The 20,911-nt window shown below is 46.1% G+C and overlaps 2 protein-coding genes across 2 annotated transcripts; both read left to right on the top strand.

Annotated features, from left to right (window-relative positions):
* Window positions 1-1,234: 1,234 nt before the first annotated feature.
* pofut1 (protein O-fucosyltransferase 1) lies at window positions 1,235-7,370 on the top strand (the record flags this gene model as incomplete). The annotated part of the gene is made up of 7 exons (XM_084479414.1): window positions 1,235-1,373; window positions 1,739-1,860; window positions 3,484-3,666; window positions 3,810-3,922; window positions 4,067-4,259; window positions 4,487-4,729; window positions 6,327-7,370. 7 exons carry the CDS (start codon window positions 1,235-1,237, stop codon window positions 6,519-6,521), a joined length of 1,188 nt encoding a protein of 395 aa, XP_084335540.1. The 3' UTR covers window positions 6,522-7,370.
* A 452-nt stretch (window positions 7,371-7,822) lies between these two features.
* On the top strand, window positions 7,823-20,812 carry kif3b (kinesin family member 3B). Its single transcript, XM_084479161.1, has 9 exons — window positions 7,823-7,870; window positions 8,372-9,892; window positions 10,562-10,663; window positions 10,792-10,914; window positions 11,210-11,328; window positions 14,329-14,445; window positions 15,097-15,202; window positions 20,160-20,380; window positions 20,594-20,812. The coding sequence occupies exons 2-9, from the start codon at window positions 8,474-8,476 to the stop codon at window positions 20,697-20,699; spliced, it is 2,313 nt and encodes a 770-aa protein (XP_084335287.1). The 5' UTR covers window positions 7,823-7,870; window positions 8,372-8,473; the 3' UTR covers window positions 20,700-20,812.
* The last annotated feature ends 99 nt before the right edge of the window (window positions 20,813-20,911 follow it).

The following is a 20,911-nucleotide window of genomic DNA, read 5'->3' on the forward strand; positions in this document are numbered from 1 at the left end:
CTTCAGGGTATTTGTCGTTAGATGATACACTGACGATTCATTTGATTTGAAGAAAAGATATGTCAAAAGCGCAATGGTAAATGTTTTTATTTTCTTTTTCTGAAAGCTAAATGCCCAGATGAAGAACACTGATAACTCAACAACAGTACCAAACATTGTACTGATCCCCAAATGTGTGTAAGATAAATCCAGCATTGAATTGTGTGAGTTGTGGCATCAGATTGTTATCAAGTATGCGACAAAATATAATAATTTATGACACGGCTCTTCTCAATGCTGTGGAACGCTCCGTTCACTTGCATGAGCCTTCCCGACTTCCAGTGGTGAATTATTTTTCGATAACTGACCGTTGCTAAGCATATAATGACCGCTGTCAAGGAAAGTGGATTTTTTTGCCTCTGATGCACGTCTTTTGTATCACTCCGCAAGTAGTCCGGTAACTTATCAACCCCAGCGGATTTGGTTGCCAAGCGACGTCAATGTCTTTGGCGAACTATTTCTCTGCTGATCAACACTACGAATGGTAATAACAAATAAATTGTAAAAAAAAACACACGTTTTTCGTTTTGGCAAGTATCTAGTGTAATAAAGTATATAGTGTAATAAGCGGGATAATGTAAAGAATGTCGCCGGTCATTATCTAAAATAAGCCCCTTTATGGCGAAGCAAGACACCTCGCCCCTTTGCATCTGTGTCCTGTTCGCCCTGCCTTATTTTCCCGATAATGACTGCCGTTCTATACATTATCCCTTACATAATAGGCCTTTAATACAATCCGTCTAGTTTAGTTCTATCTCTAGAATTGATCGGCATCAATTTGTGTCCACACAAGAAGCATTCAGTCAGGGCAAATCTGGTCACAAAATTTACACTCTATTTCTGGATTAATAATTATATTTAATATATTGATGTAGCCTGTTGGATTAATAAATATATTTAATATATTGATATAGCCTGTTGGATTAATAACTATATTTAATATATTGATATAGCCTGTTGGATTAATAATTATATTTAATATATTGATATAGCCTGTTGGATTAATAACTATATTTAATATATTGATATAGCCTGTTGGATTAATAATTATATTTAATATATTGATATAGCCTGTTGGATTAATAATTATATTTAATATATTGATATAGCCTGTTGGGCACCAGTGAACTCCACTCCAAATGCAGTCAGGCAGACCTATCCGCGCGGTGCATTCTGGGTAAGCTGATAAATCACAATGGCGGAGTATCAACAATCCTCACAGAATATCATCCTCACATGGTTCCTTTTAGCACTTATTCAACAAGTATGCCTGACTGTGGCGGAGGACCTGACCTGGGACCACAACGGCTATGTGTTGTACTGTCCGTGCATGGGTAAATCTGTTTTGCATGTTCTTAAGTGTCACTTTCTGGGTGTAACGGGACATGCTCGCATGGTATAAATCTAAGTAATCTAACATCTAAAGTGTTTATCACGTTTATAAGGAGACTCTTCATCCTACTTGGTCACTTTGTGTCATCTTCATTGCAAGAAGAGCAATCAACGAAGAAATCCTGTTGAGTTATTCTTATTACAATGTGTCCACGACACGGGTCCACTGTGTTGTACTTTCCCTGTTGATAAACTCAACTTTAGGACTCTTCCTTGAGTTGTGTCGTCACGGTCCTCACATGAACAACAATATGCATCAGTACGGTGTGTTTGGATGTCGGCTCATTTAAGTTCTCTTACTCCGCAGGTCGCTTCGGGAACCAGGCTGATCACCTGCTGGGCTCACTGGCGTTCGCCAAGATGTTGAACCGCACCCTGGCAGTTCCTCCCTGGATTGTCTACCGCCACCACGCCCCCCCTTACCTTAATGTAGGCTCCCCCTTACCTTCATGTAGGCACCATGCTCCCCCTTACCTTAATGTAGCCACCACACTCCCCCTTACCTTAATGTAGGCACCACGCTCCCCCTTACCTTAATGTAGGCACCATGCTCCCCCTTACCTTAATGTAGGCACCATGCTCCCCCTTACCTTAATGTAGCCACCACACTCCCCCTTACCTTAATGTAGGCTCCCCCTTACCTTAATGTTGGCACCACGCTCCCCCTTACCTTAATGTAGGCACCACACTCCCCCTTACCTTAATGTAGGCTCCCCCTTACCTAATGTAGGCACCACGCTCCCCCTTACCTTAATCTAGGCTCCCCCTTACCTTAAAGTAGGCACCATGCTCCCCCTTACCTTAATGTAGGCACCATGCTCCCCCTTACCTTAATGTAGGCACCACGCTCCCCCTTACCTTAATCTAGGCTCCCCCTTACCTTAATGTAGACACCACGCTCCCCCTTACCTTAATCTAGGCTCCCCCTTACCTTAATGTAGGCACCACACTCCTCCTTACCTTAATGTAGGCACCACGCTCCCCCTTACCTTAATGTAGGCACCACGCTCCCCCTTACCTTAATGTAGGCTCCACACTCCCCCTTACCTTAATGTAGGCACCACACTCCCCCTTATCTTAATGTAGGCTCCCCCTTACCTTAATGTTGGCACCACACCCCCCCTTACCTTAATCTAGGCTCCCCCTTACCTTAATGTAGGCACCACACTCCCCCTTACCTTAATGTAGGCACCACGCTCCCCCTTACCTTAATGTAGGCTCCACACTCCCCCTTACCTTAATGTAGGCTCCACACTCCCCCTTACCTTAATGTAGGCACCACACTCCCCCTTATCTTAATGTAGGCTCCCCCTTACCTTAATGTTGGCACCACACTCCCCCTTACCTTAATGTAGGCACCCCCTTACCTTAATGTTGGCACCACACTCCCCCTTACCTTAATGTAGGCACCACACTCCCCCTTACCTTAATGTAGGCACCACGCCCCCCCCTTACCTTAAGGTAGGCACCACGCTCCCCCTTACCTTAATGTAGGCACCACGCTCCCCCTTACCTTAATGTAGGAACCTGCTCCCCCTTACCTTAATATAGGCACCACACTCCCCCTTATCTTAATGTAGGTTTGGTCAGTGAAGACCCCCTTATCTTAATGTAGGTTTGGTCAGTGAAGACCCCCTTAATGTAGGTTTGGCAGTGAAGACCCCCTTATCTTAATGTAGGTTTGGCAGTGAATACACCCTTATCTTAATGTAGGTCATTGAAGCGTCATGGATGCTTCACTATTAACTCATGATGATTTGACTTATCGATGGTAGCTCTGATATTTGTAATCAGTATTTTGTCAATAGTTTATAGTTCTTTTATACATGTTTATTTTGAAATGATGTACGTCAAGAAGATGTACCCTTCAGTTTACATTTTTGACACATCTTTTGATCACAAACTTCAGAACTCTTATGTATACATCTTCATCTGTGTGTCTGTTCTCGGCCACCAGACATTCATCATACAACATACGTCTGTCATTCTGTTCCTCTACAACATGCGCCTGTCGTTCTGTTCCTCATACAACATGAGTGTCATTCTGTCTAGGTCCATGAACCCTACAGCCAGTTCTTCCAGCTGGAGGCGCTCTCTGCATACCACCGTGTGGTCAGTCTAGAGGCCTTCATGCAGTACTTGGCTCCTCAACACTGGCCACGGGGCCAGAGGAAGGCCTACTGCTTTGAAACGGCTGCACAAAGGAGTTCAGACAAGAAATCCTGCCCCATGAAGGTGAGGTGATTCATTGATAACTGGTGTGTTAGCGATGACATATAGTGGACATTGAAACACCCTCCCCTGGTGGCTCAAAGACTAACTGCAATATCTTTAGGAAAAATGTCTGTTTTAACTTTTTGTTATGCTCTTTCCTGCAGGACGGAAACCCGTTTGGTCCATTCTGGGACCATGTAGGAGTGGACTTTGACAAGTCCATATTGTTTGGTGGTATTGCCTTCAGTGCATATCATCAACCTCAATGGATAAAGAAGTACGTTCTTGATTGCTCTTGCCTATCATTCTCACATGATAAAATAAACCATTGTATTGTTCATTGTGTCAGTATGACTTGTTTGAATCTTTTAGAATGATTTTCTATCTGCTTGTGTTCCGGGTTTGTCCGCTGGCTGAGCAGGTACCCTGCTTCAGAGCACCCGGTCCTGGCGCTCCCCGGGGCCCCGGCTCAGTTCCCGGTGCTGGAGGAGCACGTGTGGCTCCAGCGGTACGTGGTGTGGTCTGACAGCATGTCCCGGGACGGCGAGGCGCTCATCGCTGCCCGGCTGGACCGGCCGTACGTCGCCATTCATCTGAGGATCGGCATTGACTGGGTGAGAGGAACCAGCTCACTAGTGCTGCAACAAGTACTCCCCTTCATCGATTGATTTGGGAACAAATCGATTATAATGTTGCTTCAGTCATCTGTCATGTTACAAAAAATATGTGATTGGTTATTATACTCGTTATTAAATATATAAACAAGGACCATGTTAAGTCATTTTATTAATATTTGAGTACTACAAACATCTCCTCCTCAATTCGTCCATGACTCTTACAGCAAAATGCCTGCAAGATGCTGGAGAAGGGAGATGCTGGCCCCCACTTCATGGCGTCCCCCCAGTGTGTGGGCTACAGCCGGCAGGGCGCCCTGCCTCTCACTATGACCATGTGCCTCCCCAACCTGACGGAGATCCAGAGAGCCGTGAAGCTCTGGGTGGGGAGGACCTCCGCCCGCTCCGTCTACATCGCCACCGACTCAGAGTCCTACAGCAAGGAACTGGAAAAGCTTCTGGAGAAGAAGGTGAATCAAGTGTGGCCCTATTGCGTTATGTTTGGTGTGTATGTGGTCTTTTAAGCATGTATGCTGGGTAGGATCGCCTACTGATGTAAAGTGTATGTGGAGCAGTAGGATTGGGCACCTTACACTTCAAGCCTACTGTCCACTAGTTTTGATCATTAGCTGGGAACACTCAATTCTGGTGCAGAACCAATTCTAATATAGGGATCCAGACATATGGACCTTGGTCTGTCTCTGTGTAAAGTTCCATATAGGGGAGGCAAAGGTCAGGTTTCAAAGTAATCTGACCAACTTACTCAACTTAACCGAATGCCCACCAACCTAGTGCTCAGAGTAGGGTGACCAGACGTCCCGGTTGTACCGGAACCGTCCCGAATTTGAGATGCATGTCCAGAGTCCCGACAAAGTCTGTGGGGACGCTAAAATGTCCCGGGTTCCACCAACCACTATGAAATGTCCCCTTTTGTCCCCAATTACAAAGACAACGTGGTCTTATTATAGCCCGATCATTAACTAAAAAACACATAGAAAGATTAAAGCATCCAGCATATGATTTCAACATGTATGAGGGCATAGGCATTACACAACAGGGATGGTCGCACAGTGGAATGCTGATGGAAACCAGCGGACGAGCGCTGGGCGGAGATGTTCGCGCATTTCAGAAGCAGGCAGATTCCGCACAAAAATCTATTTCTAATTTGTCAGTTTGCTGTGTGTCTGCCTGTCACAAAGGTTCCCGTTGAGCAGATCTTTTCCATCATGAACAATACTTGGACTGACGAGAGGAACCTCATGACCGTTCACCTTGAAGGCGTTGCTTGTTACAGGGGCCAATTTTGATGACACCTGTCCGCAATTCCACAGCAGCAGGCTGTCAGCAAACAAATTCACTCACTCACGCAAATTCACTACACACACACACACACACACACACACACACACACACACACACACACACACACACACACACACACACACACACACACACACAGCTTACTATGCTTTATTTAAAAAATAAAATGTATTCTCCAAAGCTTCAGCCTAATTCATAAAAATAAAGATAGTACCATGTGAAACTCATTCAATTCAATGTGTAAATAGGCCTACCAAAAACATCCATGTTTCTCCCCATTGGGCTATGGTGTGAGCAGTTGTCCTACGTGCTGAATTGAGCCTAATATCTGCGTCTATGACCTCACATGCACGCGCACTACGGTCACGCGTAAAGTGTCCCGGTTTTAGTTTCAGGAAATCTGGTCACCCTAGCTAAGAACCAAGATGTCCGCTAGACGAATCAAGCCGACTGCTAGACGGAGAAGGCCACAAGTGTTTGACTCGTATTTTTTAAAGTAACTGGCAAGTTATTATTTATTACATTTGTTTTAAAACCCCAATTGTTGGGCTTGAAACACTCAATTACTCTTTGAAAAGTGCAACACTTTTTACATTCATATCCTTGATAAAACGTGGGCCATATCCACATCGACCATATCCCAAAAATCTGTTCTAGTGACACTGTTGAATCAGACCAAATGGGCCTGACTGAAAATGCCCTTAATATAATTCCTCTTGGTACTAACTGCTGTCGGGCGTGTTGCAGGTGACGGTGGTGACTCTGCAGCCAGAGCTGGCCCAAACGGACCTCTACATCCTGGGCCAAGCGGACCACTTCATTGGAAACTGTGTCTCCTCTTTCTCCGCCTTTGTGAAGAGGCAGCGTGATGTCCATGGCCTGCCGTCCTCCTTCTTTGGCATGGACCAACCTGGGAAGGTCAACAAGAAGGAGGAGCTATGAACATGAAACATGTGTTGATGAATTCAGTGACCAATGAGGACAGGTTATGATGTGTGTGCTTGGGAAAGGGCTGTTATCAGTCGGACAGTGCGGGTAAACATGTGGTTTGTTGAAAATGGCAAGGACTGTGCTGCTAAAGACACCTGAGAAATGTTGCTTTCTATTGCACTTCAGTTGTTAAGAAGTGCTATCCTCAGCTACACACAGTTGGATTTTTTAATGTAAAGTTTTTCAAACAATGTTTTGCATTACTGTAATTTATTTAGTTTTTAGCTGAGTTTACTTCACCAACTGTCTGAAAGACTGGTTGTGAAATGAGTGACTTGTTGTGTGTCTCACTATTGCAAGACACTCTTGACGTACAATGCACTTCTGGTGGACATTCCAGCCGATTTCTATGTATTAGATGCATACCATCACAACTAGCACAAACTGTTGCACGCTACAACTACATTCTGCCAATTACTGGTCTTTTTAGGGGTTATTACTACAGTAGTAATAGTGTTACTATGGACATGCTATGACTAATAGTAAAAGGCATAGCCTCTCTACCCCAAGACCTTTTGCTGTTCCACCCTTCCTGGAATGATAGATTTTGAAGTGGCCTTTTCAAAGTTATAATGTTGCCCACAGTGCTTGTGGAAGGGTTTCCCTTACCAGATTAAGGTTGGGCACACTCTCAGGAACAGGCAGTGCCATTTAAACAGATTTTAGCTTTTGGACTGGGAGGGTACTTCAATTCAACTTGACGTTGCTCACTTTATCACTTAACTATTACCTGATGAACCTGTTTTAGTTAGTTTTAACAACACATTCAAAAAAGAATCGATCACCTTGAATTAATTGTTATATAAAATAAAACATTTGTAAACTGGAGCATCAAGTTTCTTTTCGTTTTTAATATAGCCTTGGCTGCAGAATTAAAGCTGATCCAATCAGCTGATGAGCCAGTCAGGAGAGCTTACTCTGGGTTGCCAGATCCGACGGGAAGCGTTTGTATCGGAAATATGTTATGCTACTTGAACTTCTTTTATATTATCGCATTGTATGTATCTTTGTTCATGGTATTTCTCTTATATATACTATATAGAGAGAGATGGAGAATATGTCATATCAAATTCGGTAAACGTGTCCCAGTTCAACTGAATGCATGTTTCTGAGAGGTTTTCGGGGGATAGAGACCTGGCATCTCAATCATTGTTGCCAGATTGGGCCCGATTTCCCGCCCAACCTTGTAGCCAGATTGGGAGGGAAATATGGCCCAATCTGGCAACACCGATCTCCATCCTGGTTCTCAGGGATGAACCGCTAATGGCTGCGGAGCTGAGGACTGCTAAGGCTGGCTACTGGTAATCTACAACCCGCTGGTTACTCACTGGTTACTCACTGCCTGTCTGCTATTTGTGTTGTTGTCGTTATAGCCACTTTGTTCTTGTCGTTATTTTTGTTGGTAGATTTATTTTAACGCTCACTAGATGAGCAACACGACCTGTAGGCATGGTGTCTGTTTGCCGTTGCTAGGCCAGCTGGATGATTAATTAACTCAAGTATTGTGTGTGTGTGTGTGTGTGTGTGTGTGTGTGTGTGTGTGTGTGTGTGTGTGTGTGTGTGTGTGTGTGTGTGTGTGTGTGTGTGTGTGTGTGTGTGTGTGTGTGTGTGTGTGTGTGTGTGTGTGTGTGTGTGTGTGTGTGTGTGTGCAACACCAAGCTAAATCTGAATGCATTAACCACCTTGGCGTGTCAAGTTTTGGAAATCTATACCAAACACTTTTTCGATTACACCTATTGCTACGTGTTGATTTGTATTCATGTGCCTCCTGTATAGTAATAATAATGCTCCATTTGAAACAGGTGCATTGGTACTGCCCTGTTGTGAGCCATCCGCCCCTCAGTGAAGTGGAGCTGAAGCTGCTCTTCATCGTAGCGGGGAGAGAGAGGAGGTTCCTCCTCACCATGTCTAAGAGCAAGAGCCCCGAGTCGGTGAAGGTGGTGGTCCGCTGTCGGCCCATGAATGACAAGGAACGGGCAACCAAGTTCGAGAGGGTCGTCACTGTGGATGTTAAACTTGGCCAAATTATTGTCAGGAATCCCAGACTGGCCTCAGCCCACGAACACCCCAAGGTCTTTACCTTTGACTCGGTCTATGATTCCAACTCCAAACAGATAGACCTCTATGATGAGACCTTCAGGCAGCTGGTGGATTCAGTTCTACTAGGCTTCAACGGAACAATCTTTGCCTATGGGCAGACAGGCACAGGAAAGACCTACACTATGGAGGGGGTCAGAAATGACCCTGAGAGGAGAGGGGTTATCCCCAATTCCTTTGAACACATCTTCACACACATATCACGCTCCCAGAACCAGCAGTACCTGGTGAGGGCTTCCTATCTGGAGATCTACCAGGAGGAGATCAGAGACTTGATTTCCAAGGACCAGTCGCATCGTCTAGAGCTAAAGGAGAGGCCCGATACCGGTGTGTACGTCAAAGACCTCTCATCGTTTGTTACCAAGAGCGCCGCAGAGATTGAGCGGGTCATGATCCTGGGAAACCAGAACCGCTCCGTCGGGGCCACCAACATGAACGAACACAGCTCGCGCTCCCATGCCATCTTTGTCATCACGGTGGAGTGCAGTGAGCTGGGCGTGGACGGGGAGAACCACATCAGGGTGGGCAAGCTGAACCTGGTGGATTTGGCGGGCAGCGAGCGGCAGACCAAGACGGGCGCCCAGGGGGAGAGGCTGAAGGAGGCCACCAAGATCAACCTGTCCCTCTCGGCGCTAGGGAACGTCATCTCGGCGCTGGTGGACGGCCGCAGCACCCACGTCCCCTACCGTGACTCCAAGCTCACCCGCCTGCTGCAGGACTCGCTGGGGGGCAACGCCCGCACCGTGATGGTGGCCAACATCGGGCCGGCGTGCTACAACGTGGAGGAGACGCTGACCACGCTGCGCTACTCCAACAGGGCCAAGAACATCAGGAACAAACCCCGCATTAATGAGGACCCCAAGGACGCCCTGCTCAGGGAGTTCCAGGAACAGATCGCCCGGCTCAAGGAGCAGCTGGAGAGGCGCTCGGGGAAGAAGAAGAGGAGACGACCCAGGAGGAGGCTCGGCGAGGGCGGCCACGAGGAGGACCTGGAGGACGGAGAGACAGAAGACGACGAGGAGGAGGAGGAGGAGGGGGAGGAGGGAGACCAGGGCGACTACTGGCGGGAGCAGCAGGAGAAACTGGAGAGCGAGAGGAAGGCCATCATGGAGGACCACAGCCTGGTGGCCGAGGAGAAGCTGCGGCTGCTTAAGGAGAAGGAGAAGAAGATGGAGGACCTGAAGAAGGAGAAGGAGGTTGGGGAGATGCTGTCCGCCAAGGTCAAGGTAAAGGCAGGAGCAGCAGTCCTGGCTAAGACTGCCGGGACATTCCCTGTGTCTGAAATGGTTCTGTTGACGCCTACGTCTCAATGAGTAGGAAATACCTCGCTGAACAGAATATAGTAAGAAGTTCCAACTATTATGTCTCTAGTATGCCTGTACTATCTCACACTAGTCCCTATTACTGTAGAAGTATTCTTTGAAGAAGGGAGCAGATCACTAGATTAAAGAAATATTTGCATTCAGTGGGTGAGGTTTAGTATAATTATGCAGAGCCAAGGCCACAGAGCCCCTTGCATGTACTTCAGTATAGGCTTGCTAGTAAAGCAGAACAAGTTAAGGCGTGTACATTGGTTCCTCTGCAGGCTAAGTGTGTGTGTGTGTGTGTGTGTGTGTGTGTGTGTGTGTGTGTGTGTGTGTGTGTGTGTGTGTGTGTGTGTGTGTGTGTGTGTGTGTGTGTGTGTGTGTGTGTGTGTGTGTGTGTGTGTGTGTGTTTCATGCTGAACTATGTTCTGACCTTCAGGTCTTACTTCCTCTGTTCCATGGTTTGTTTTTCGAGTCAGATAGTGAGAAGTAGTTATGCTAAATGTAGTTGAGCTGAGGGGCAGCCCTCCTTGTGTGTAACGTGTGCTCTGACCTTCAGGCCTTGTGTGTAATGTGTGCTCTGACCTTCAGGCCATGGAGAGTAAACTCCTGGTGGGCGGTAAGAACATCGTGGATCACACCAACGAACAGCAGAGGATCTTGGAGCAGAAGAGACATGAGATCGCTGAACAGGTTCTAAACTTACACTTGTTACTCATACTCCCCCCTTTGTTTCCAAGGCTCAATCAGTTCTAAACAATGACTTTTGCTATCGTCAAATGATGAGATGTGTATGTTTGATTGTGTGTGTGTGTGTGTAGAAACGGCGGGAGCGGGAGATGCAACAGCAGGTGGAGAATCGTGATGAGGAGACCCTGGAGCTGAAGGAGACGTACAGCTCTCTGCAGCAAGAAGTGGACATCAAAACCAAGAAGCTCAAGAAGGTAGAGCACACTTACCCCTGAACCCAAACCATTACTGCTTTCAATTGACCTTTTTGATCAGTGTTTTTTCGATCAATAGTAGTTATAGCTCTGTGATACAGATTGCTGTTTCAAAGTAATCCAGGCTCAGTTAATGCCTGCATTCTAGTTTAGGCCATGAAGCCTGAGTTTAGGCCAGCATTTGGTAAAAGAGGTACCTCATTTATATAGTTTAAGCAGTTGAAGGTGGTTGAGGATGGATAGTGTTAAAGAGCCATTGTCCCTCCTTAATGTCTGCTGGTGGTCCCCCTCCTAGCTGTTTGCTAAGCTGCAGGCGGTGAAGGCGGAGATCCAGGACGTCCAGGAGGCTCACATCAAGGAGCGGCAGGACCTGGAGCAGAGCCAGAACGAGCTGACCAGAGAGCTGAAGCTCAAGTAAGGGAAACGGCAGGAGAGGGCAGTCGACGCAGCAGATCAATAGAAGGACTGAGTTCTCTCTGATCTCATCCCTTGTGTTCCCGTCGGCCGTTGTTCCTGTCATTACTGGTTCTGAAGGAGGCCTTTCTGTTGAGCCATGCGGGCAACTCAATGGCCATTGTTTTAAATATAGTTGGCCTAAGCCATTTCCTCCCATTATTGGCCCCTTTTGCTGTGTGTGTGCAATAGTCTCATGATGAAAGTGTGAATGCTAACACATAACCAGTGCATGGTGACTCCCTTCATGGCTGGATTCCTCCCAAATGGATGTGACAGCCATTGTCAGCAGACCCCAGTTAAACTGCAGTGCTGAGAACCTCTCGGCCTGAAGGAATCCTCTGATTCCCTTTTGTGGGACAGTGAAGGGCAACGCTCTGTGTTACCAAGGCAACAAAGACACAGATGCATCTAATATGTACACTTGTTCATCTGTGGTCTTTCATTAATCACTAAATAAAAGGTGGATCTAATCAAGGTGATGGGTTATAGGGTAATGCCTATTAGTCAGCCAAATGGGTCTTGTCATCGTCATGTTTCTGTAGAACCTCGTTAAACAGTGGTAACGGTGCATGTTGCTGTGGTCAAATCTGCTCCCCCCACAACTCCCATTTAGATGTTGTGTTCTCCCCTTCCTAGTTGAGGGCATGTGGTTAGAGCTCCACGTATCAACACCACAGGTCACATCTCCTGGGGACCTTTAACAAGCTTAGTCTCTTTGTCCAAACCAGAATGAAATGATACCAGATGAGTTTCTGGTTTAGTTCGGTGGTGTTTCACAGTGCACAAACGGCAGAACAAATACCAGAAACCAGTTGTGATCCAGGTGTGTAAAGCGTCATCGCACAACAACCAGCGGCCAAATGGTAATTTAGTTAATTCTTCAGCCCTAGTTCCTACTGGTCTCAGCAGCTGACATGCTGTCCACATTTAGTTGACCTTGGTAGGCACTGGTTTATTGTGCGCACCAATCACTTTTTATCATTTTAGTTTAAATCCAGGACAGGGTTTTTCCTGTAAATTAGCTGGTGCCCAGCGTGTTGCAGTGTGGAGGATGTGGGCTCATTCAGGGAGCTTATTTATAAATATAAATAAAGGTGCCTTGTTCAACATAAAAGCACCGAACAAATAGGCATCAATGAAGGAAAATTAGCAATGAATAGGCACAAAGATTTGCCTCATGGTCAAACGAAGCCAATACAAAAGCATGATCAAACACCTAGGTAACTGGATGAGTCTAGAGACACTGACTGAAGGAGAGGGCTAGAGCTAGCTGGCTCAGTAGTCTGACCGTATATCCATGAAGGATGAACAGGGCTGCAGGTATCATGGAGGCGGTACCAACAGTGCATTATTATTAACACAAAAGGCACGTGATTGGAGCCTTTCTACCAACACTGATGGGTTGTAACGTTCAGGAAACCTCTTTAAGAAATTGGATGTGCTTGGATGCAAAATAATCGATGTTCACCTGTTTGAACCGCCACGAAATAGCAGGTCACACCCGACACGTTGCTGTTGTCGGGAGTAAAGCATGGAGGACATTCATTAAGTGTCCGCACCAAGCGGCCGCTCTGGCCGCTTGGTGCACTGGGCTGACTACGACACACCCCCACAACAGCCATTGCTGTTTCTCTTCTGGAGCAACACGTGACATGCTGTTTCTCTTCTGGAGCAACACGTGACATGCTGTTTCTCTTCTGGAGCAACACGTGACATGCTGTTTCTCTTCTGGAACAACACGTGACATGCTGTTTCTCTTCTGGAACAACACGTGACATGCTGTTTCTCTTCTGGAACAACACGTGACATGCTGTTTCTCTTCTGGAGCAACACGTGACATGCTGTTTCTCTTCTGGAACAACATGTGACATGCTGTTTCTCTTCTGGAACAACACGTGACATGCTGTTTCTCTTCTGGAGCAACATGTGACATGCTGTTTCTCTTCTGGAGCAACACGTGACATGCTGTTTCTCTTCTGGAGCAACACGTGACATGCTGTTTCTCTTCTGGAGCAACACGTGACATGCTGTTTCTCTTCTGGAGCAACACGTGACATGCTGGCCGTGTCCCAATTCAGGGGCTGCATCCTTCGAAGGATGCAGCATTTGTAGACCGCGAAGGCTGCGTCGAAGGCCGAACGAGCGTTGTGGAATGGGACGGTCTAGCCTACGGAGCATTTCCGGATTGCGTAACCAGCCGCTAACGTCCTTTACCTTGCGTGACCACGCACCGCTCCTGTCTCCTAGCAACCCTGACAGCTGCGGTTCAAACCGGACAGCGGAGGAGAAATATGGAGCCAGAAATCATAATTGTATTGGTTATGTTTTATCTTTTATTGGAGGAGTGGAGGAGATTCACCGCCTGGTGAAGAGGAAGAGAGGACGTTGGGTTAACGTTAATTAGTTTAACGTTATATGTCTAGCGTTAATGTCATTGAACTTTGACAATAAAGTTACATATTTCAAATGGTCCCAACCTTAATTTTATTTAAAAAAAAAGTTTTTACATAGTTTTGTCATTAAATATGTATTCGCTGCAGCTGCTGCTTCCTCTCTCTCTGCGCCATTTCTGAAAAAATATCCAACGTGCAATGAATGTTGGGATACGTTGGGCCGTGAAGGATGCATCCGATGCGTCCTTCAAATCCGGGAAACGAAGGCTGCATATCTCGGCCGCATTCGAAGGACCCTTCGAAATGGGACAGTACTTGGCGCGCCGCTGTGACGTATGCGGTCTTCAAATGCGTCCTTCGAAGGATGCAACCCCTGAATTGGGACATGGCCGCTGTTTCTCTTCTGGAGCAACACGTGACATGCTGTTTCTCTTCTGGAGCAACACGTGACATGCTGTTTCTCTTCTGGAGCAACACGTGACATGCTGTTTCTCTCCTCTGTCCTTGACAGCGGTCATCATTTGGGCCTTTTCTCTGAGAATGAGCTGTTCTTCTGTCTTTGCAGGCATCTGATCATTGAAAACTTCATCCCCATGGAGGAGAAGAACAAGATAGTGAGCAGAGCATTCTTTGACGAGGAGGACGACCACTGGAAAGTGAAGGCCATCACACGGCTAGAGGAGTAAGGATCCTGAGCCGGCCTCCTGGCACAAGGCTTTCCCCTCAATGTGTAGATATCTACCTGTTTGGGTCTCCAGGTGATATTGTATTGGTGGTGCTATGGCCCCATAGTACTATAGGGCTATATAGTACTATCTAGTACTATATAGCCCTATAGTACTATAGGGCTATATAGTACTATCGGGCTATATAGTACTATCTAGTACTATAGTACCACCTGATTATGCACTGGGTGGTATCACTCTAAAACAGGAGATTTATTCAGCCAGAACTATAATCTTCATCTTATGCTGTGTTCTAGCTTTATTCACTCTTACCAAGAATTATCCACATCGATTATTTCACTTGCACAACAATCTCCCAGGTGTTATTTTTGTTTTGGTAGAAGTACTTTTCAGAAAGAAACCACCAAACTAGGCCTAGTGATGAAGAGGTTAATGAGTCTTTAACTGGTGGCCTGGTGTGCTGCAGTTCCCCTCATCTCTCTCTCTTTCATAAATGACTTTCCCCTGAGCTCAATGTCCGTCTCTTTGAATGAGGTACTATGCATCCGCTCAATATACTTTCAGAATTCACTCCACTGCTGTGACTGAGTTGAGATAATAATGCTTGCTGGTGATGGCGATTCTCATTGGAGTATGTGTGTTCTCAGCAACCACCAGATGATGTGCAGGCCTGTGTCGGCGGTGGGCTACAGGAGACCGCTGAGCCAACACGCCCGTGTGGCCATGGTGATGAGGCCTGAGGTCCGCTACAAGGTGAGCCTTGTCACACAGATCTATTCTTTTAAATATAAAAATACAACCATAGAAACATCCAATTAGTTATCCTATATCCTTATCCTAATTATTTTTCTACTTGAAACGATAAAAATCCCTTTGGGAGAAACAGGTGGCGCTGGCTGTGGATTACTTTAGGATCCCTGTCAGTTAAAGTGAACTCACTGTTCTCCAGACCCCAGTGTCTATACAACCCACCCAGCAGACATTAGCCTGCATGGCAACCCTTCCTAGGAATAAGGCTTTCCTCTGTGTCAACACTTAAGAGCCTCAAGCTTATTTGAGTTTGATCTTCATTATACACACATTTCTTTGAAAAGGTGCGTTAAGACCCCAGAGAAATCCAGGGGGCTGAGGAGTAACAATATTAAATATAGTTGCAAGCAACCATGAAGGGGTCCTACTGTATGACAGTATGACCGACCGTATGACCGGCAGTATGACAGTATGACCGGCAGTATGACAGTATGACAGTATGACTGACAGTAAGACAGTGTGACAGTATGACCGGTAGTATGACAGACAGTATGACCGTATGACAGTATGACAGACAGTATGACAGTCAGTGTGACACAGTATGACCGTATGACAGACAGTATGACCGTATGCCCGACAGTATGACCGACAGTATGACCGACAGTATGACAGACAGTATGACCGTATGACAGACAGTATGACCGTATGTCAGTATGACAGACAGTATGACTGACAGTATGACTAACAGTATGACCGACATTATGACAGTATGACAGACACAATATGACCATATGACAGACAGTATGACAGACCGTATGACAGTGTGACAGTATGACCAACAGTGTGACAGTATGACCAACAGTGTGACAGTATGACCAACAGTGTGACAGTATGACCAACAGTGTGACAGTATGACCAACAGTGTGACAGTATGACCAACAGTGTGACAGTATGACCAACAGTGTGACAGTATGACCAACAGTGTGACAGTATGACCAACAGTGTGACAGTATGACCAACAGTGTGACAGTATGACCAACAGTGTGACAGTATGACCAACAGTGTGACAGTATGACCAACAGTGTGACAGTATGACCAACAGTGTGACAGTATGACCAACAGTGTGACAGTATGACCAACAGTGTGACAGTATGACCAACAGTGTGACAGTATGACCAACAGTGTGACAGTATGACCAACAGTGTGACAGTATGACCAACAGTGTGACTGTATGACAGACAGTATGACTGTATGACAGACAGTATGACCGTATGACAGACAGTATGACCGTATGACAGACAGTATGACCGTATGACTGTTGGTCATACAGTCACACTGTTGGTCATACTGTCACACTGTTGGTCATACTGTCACACTGTTGGTCATACTGTCTGTCATACTGTCATACGGTCTGTCATACTGTCTGTCATATGGTCATACTGTGTCTGTCATACTGTCATAATGTCGGTCATACTGTCAGTCATACTGTCAGTCATACTGACATACGGTCATACTGTCTGTCATACTACCGGTCATACTGTCACACTGTTGGTCATACTGTCTGTCATACGGTCATACGGTCATACTGTCTGTCATACGGTCATACGGTCATACTGTCTGTCATACGGTCATACGGTCATACTGTGTCACACTGTCTGTCATACTGTCTGTCATACTGTCATACGGTCATGCTGTCTGTCATACTACCGGTCATACTGTCACACTGTTGGTCATACTGTCTGTCATACGGTCATGCTGTCTGTCATACTACCGGTCATACTGTCACACTGTTGGTCATACTGTCTGTCATACTGTCATACGGTCATACTGTCTGTCATACGGTCATACTGTCACACTGTCTTACTGTCAGTCATACTGTCTGTCATACAGTCATACGGTCATACTGTCTGTCATACGGTCATACTGTTTGTCATACGGTCATACTGTCTGTCATACAGTCATACTGTCTGTCATACAGTCACACTGTTGGTCATACTGTCACACTGTTGGTCATACTGTCACACTGTTGGTCATACTGTATGACAGACAGTATGACTGACAGTATGACAGACAGTATGACAGTATGACAGTATGACTGACAGTAAGACAGTGTGACAGTATGACCGTATGACAGACAGTATGACCGTATGACAGTATGACAGACAGTATGACCGTATGACAGTATGACAGACAGTATGACCAACAGTGTGACAGTATGACCGGTAGTATGACAGACAGCATGACCGTATGACCGTATGACAGACAGTATGACAGACAGTGTGACACAGTATGACCGTATGACAGACAGTATGACCGTATGACAGACAGTATGACCGTATGACAGACAGTATGACCGTATGACCGTATGACAGACAGTATGACCGTATGACCATATGACAGACAGTATGACCAACAGTGTGACAGTATGACCAACAGTGTGACTGTATGACAGACAGTATGACCGTATGACAGACAGTATGACCGTATGACAGACAGTATGACCGTATGACTGTATGACAGACAGTATGACAGTATGACAGTATGACTGACAGTAAGACAGTGTGACAGTATGACCGTATGACAGACAGTGTGACAGTATGACAGTATGACTGACAGTAAGACAGTGTGACAGTATGACCGTATGACAGACAGTATGACCGTATGACAGTATGACAGACAGTATGACCGTATGACAGACAGTATGACCAACAGTGTGACAGTATGACCGGTAGTATGACAGACAGCATGACCGTATGACAGTATGACAGACAGTATGACAGACAGTGTGACACAGTATGACCGTATGACCGTATGACAGACAGTATGACCGTATGACCGTATGACAGACAGTATGACAGACAGTATGACCGTATGACCGTATGACAGACAGTATGACCGTATGACCGTATGACAGACAGTATGACCAACAGTGTGACAGTATGACCGGTAGTATGACAGACAGTATGACCGTATGTCAGTATGACTGACAGTATGACCGACATTATGACAGTATGACAGACACAGTATGACCATATGACAGACAGTATGACAGACCGTATGACAGTATGACAGACAGTATGACCAACAGTGTGACAGTATGACCAACAGTGTGACAGTATGACCAACAGTGTGACAGTATGACCAACAGTGTGACTGTATGACAGACAGTATGACCGTATGACACAGTATGACAGTATGACAGACAGTATGACAAAGTATGACCATATGACAGTATGACAGACAGTATGACACAGTATGACAGTATGACCGACAGTATGACAGACAGTATGACAGTATGACAGACAGTATTACCGTATGACCATATGACAGACAGTATGACCGACAGTATGACAGACAGTATGACCGTATGACAGACAGTATGACCGTATGACAGACAGTATGACCGTATGACCGTATGACACAGTATGACAGACAGTATGACTGTATGACAGACAGTATGACTGACAGTATGACAGTATGACAGACACAGTATGACCATATGACAGACAGTATGACACAGTATGACCGTATGACAGACAGTATGACAGTATAACCGACAGTATGACCGTATGACAGTATGACAGACAGTATGACCGTATGACCGACAGTATGACCGTATGACACAGTATGACCGACAGTATGACAGTATGACCGTATGACAGACAGTATGACCGTATGACTGACAGTATGACCGACAGTATGACCGTATGACAAACAGTATGACCGTATTACAGTATGACAGTATGACTGACAGTATGACTGTGACAGTGACAGTATGACCGACAGTATGACAGTATGACAGGCAGTATGACCGACAGTATGACAGTATGACCGACAGTATGACCGTATGACACAGTTTAACAGTATGACGTATGACTGACAGTATGACAGTATGACCGACAGTATGACAGTATGACCGACAGTATGACAGTATGACTGACAGTAGGACAGTATGACAGAGTATGACAGACAATATGACCGTATGACACAGTATGACCGTATGAGAGACAGTATGACAGTATGACCGACAGTATGACCGTATGACCGACAATATGACTGTATGACAGACAGTATGACAGACAGTATGACAGACAGTATGACTGTATGACAGTGTGACTAACAGTATGACAGTATGACTGACCGTATGACAGTATGACATAGTATGACTGTATGACACAGTATGACAGACAGTATGACAGTATGACAGACAGTATGACTGACAGTATGACCGTATGACAGACAGTATGAGCGACAGTATGAGCGACAGTATGTACGTGGAGGTATGGTGAGCTTGGTCGGTATGGTAATATGGCATTGGTATGCCTTAAAATCGAAACAATCACCAACCATGTTTCTCAAGCATACTGTATCAAAATCCACTGTCAAACTGATGTTAGTGAAATGACGTGTGTACCGCTTTAAGGCCCAGCCTGGTTGTAGAGAGGCCGTGGTTCAGAAGGGAGAACTTCAAACAAATGTCTTTTGGTTGTTCTTTCAGATATAGTCTTCAAATTTGGGATGGGTATACTATGGAATCTCCTCTTAATAGCCACATTCACAGCTTGGATGCATTGGATGCGTTTGGATGCATTGTTAAAGCTGTTTAAACGTGTTAAACAGCTTTTTAAACAGTGTTAAACAGCTGTTTAAACGTGTTAAACAGCTTTTTAAACAGTGTTAAACAGCTGTTTAAACGTGTTAAACAGCTGTTTAAACGTGTTAAACAGCTGTTTAAACGTGTTAAACAGCTTTTTAAACAGTGTTAAACAGCTGTTTAAACGTGTTAAACAGCTGTTTAAACGTGTTAAACAGCTGTTTAAACGTGTTAAACAGCTGTTTAAACCGTGTTAAACAGCTTTTTAAACAGTGTTAAACAGCTGTTTAAACGTGTTAAACAGCTGTTTAAACGTGTTAAACAGCTGTTTAAACGTGTTAAACAGCCGGTCACTGTGTCTGGTAGGCTGAGAACCTCCTGAAGCTGGAGATGGACCTTCCTGAGCGGACCACCAGGGAGTACGAGGAGCCGGCCATCGCCCCCAACGTGGCGGCGGCCCTGGAGGCGGCCCTCAGGGACGAGGACGAGATCCAGGTGGACGCCTCGGGCTTCCACAGCAGCCTGGGGCTGATGGGAGGAGTCAGCCCCGCCCGCGCTGGGGGCAGCCTCAGGAAGCCCAAGTCCGGGTAAGACCACCGGGTCCCTGGTCCTCTCTCCTGGGTCTCTGCTTTAAAGCCATTCCACAGTGTAGGAGTGTCCACGTTTAAGTCAATCTAAATGGTTTTGGGCTCATTTGCTCTTTAAGTGCACAATGAACAGTTATGATATTGTCTCTTTTTTTTTTGGAAATAATCTATTCCCGTTGCCTTTTGAAAAATGTCAAATTTCTCTTTCTGCAGCCGATCGAAAACGGCCAAGAAGTCGAGCGGCCCCACGTCTCCGTTCAGCCCGTCCAGCCCGGCGTCTCCTCTGTACCCCCAGTCCCGCGGCCTGGTGCCCAAATGACCCCTCCACTAGTGGCACCACGCCACCACGACACCCCTGCCACCCCCACCCCACCACCCCCACCCCGCCGCGCCACCCCCACCACCCCCACCCCGCCGCGACACCCGCGCCACCCCCACCCCACCTCCCTGAGTGACTTATGGGATGCATGCTCTGGCAATGCACTTCTGCAACTACTTTATAACTCAGCCACACTGGCACAGTTCTACTCG

Source organism: Micromesistius poutassou (assembly GCF_964030765.1).
Source record: "Micromesistius poutassou genome assembly, chromosome: 15".
Classification (NCBI taxonomy): Eukaryota; Metazoa; Chordata; class Actinopteri; order Gadiformes; family Gadidae; genus Micromesistius; species Micromesistius poutassou.

Coding starts and splice junctions, on each gene's coding strand:
- kif3b (XM_084479161.1), top strand. CDS start 8,474: ATGTCTAAGAGCAAGAGCCCCGAGTCGGTGAAGGTGGTGGTCCGCTGT. Junction 9,893..10,561: donor TGCTGTCCGCCAAGGTCAAG/GTAAAGGCAGGA, acceptor TCTGACCTTCAG/GCCATGGAGAGTAAACTCCT. Junction 20,381..20,593: donor CTCAGGAAGCCCAAGTCCGG/GTAAGACCACCG, acceptor CTCTTTCTGCAG/CCGATCGAAAACGGCCAAGA.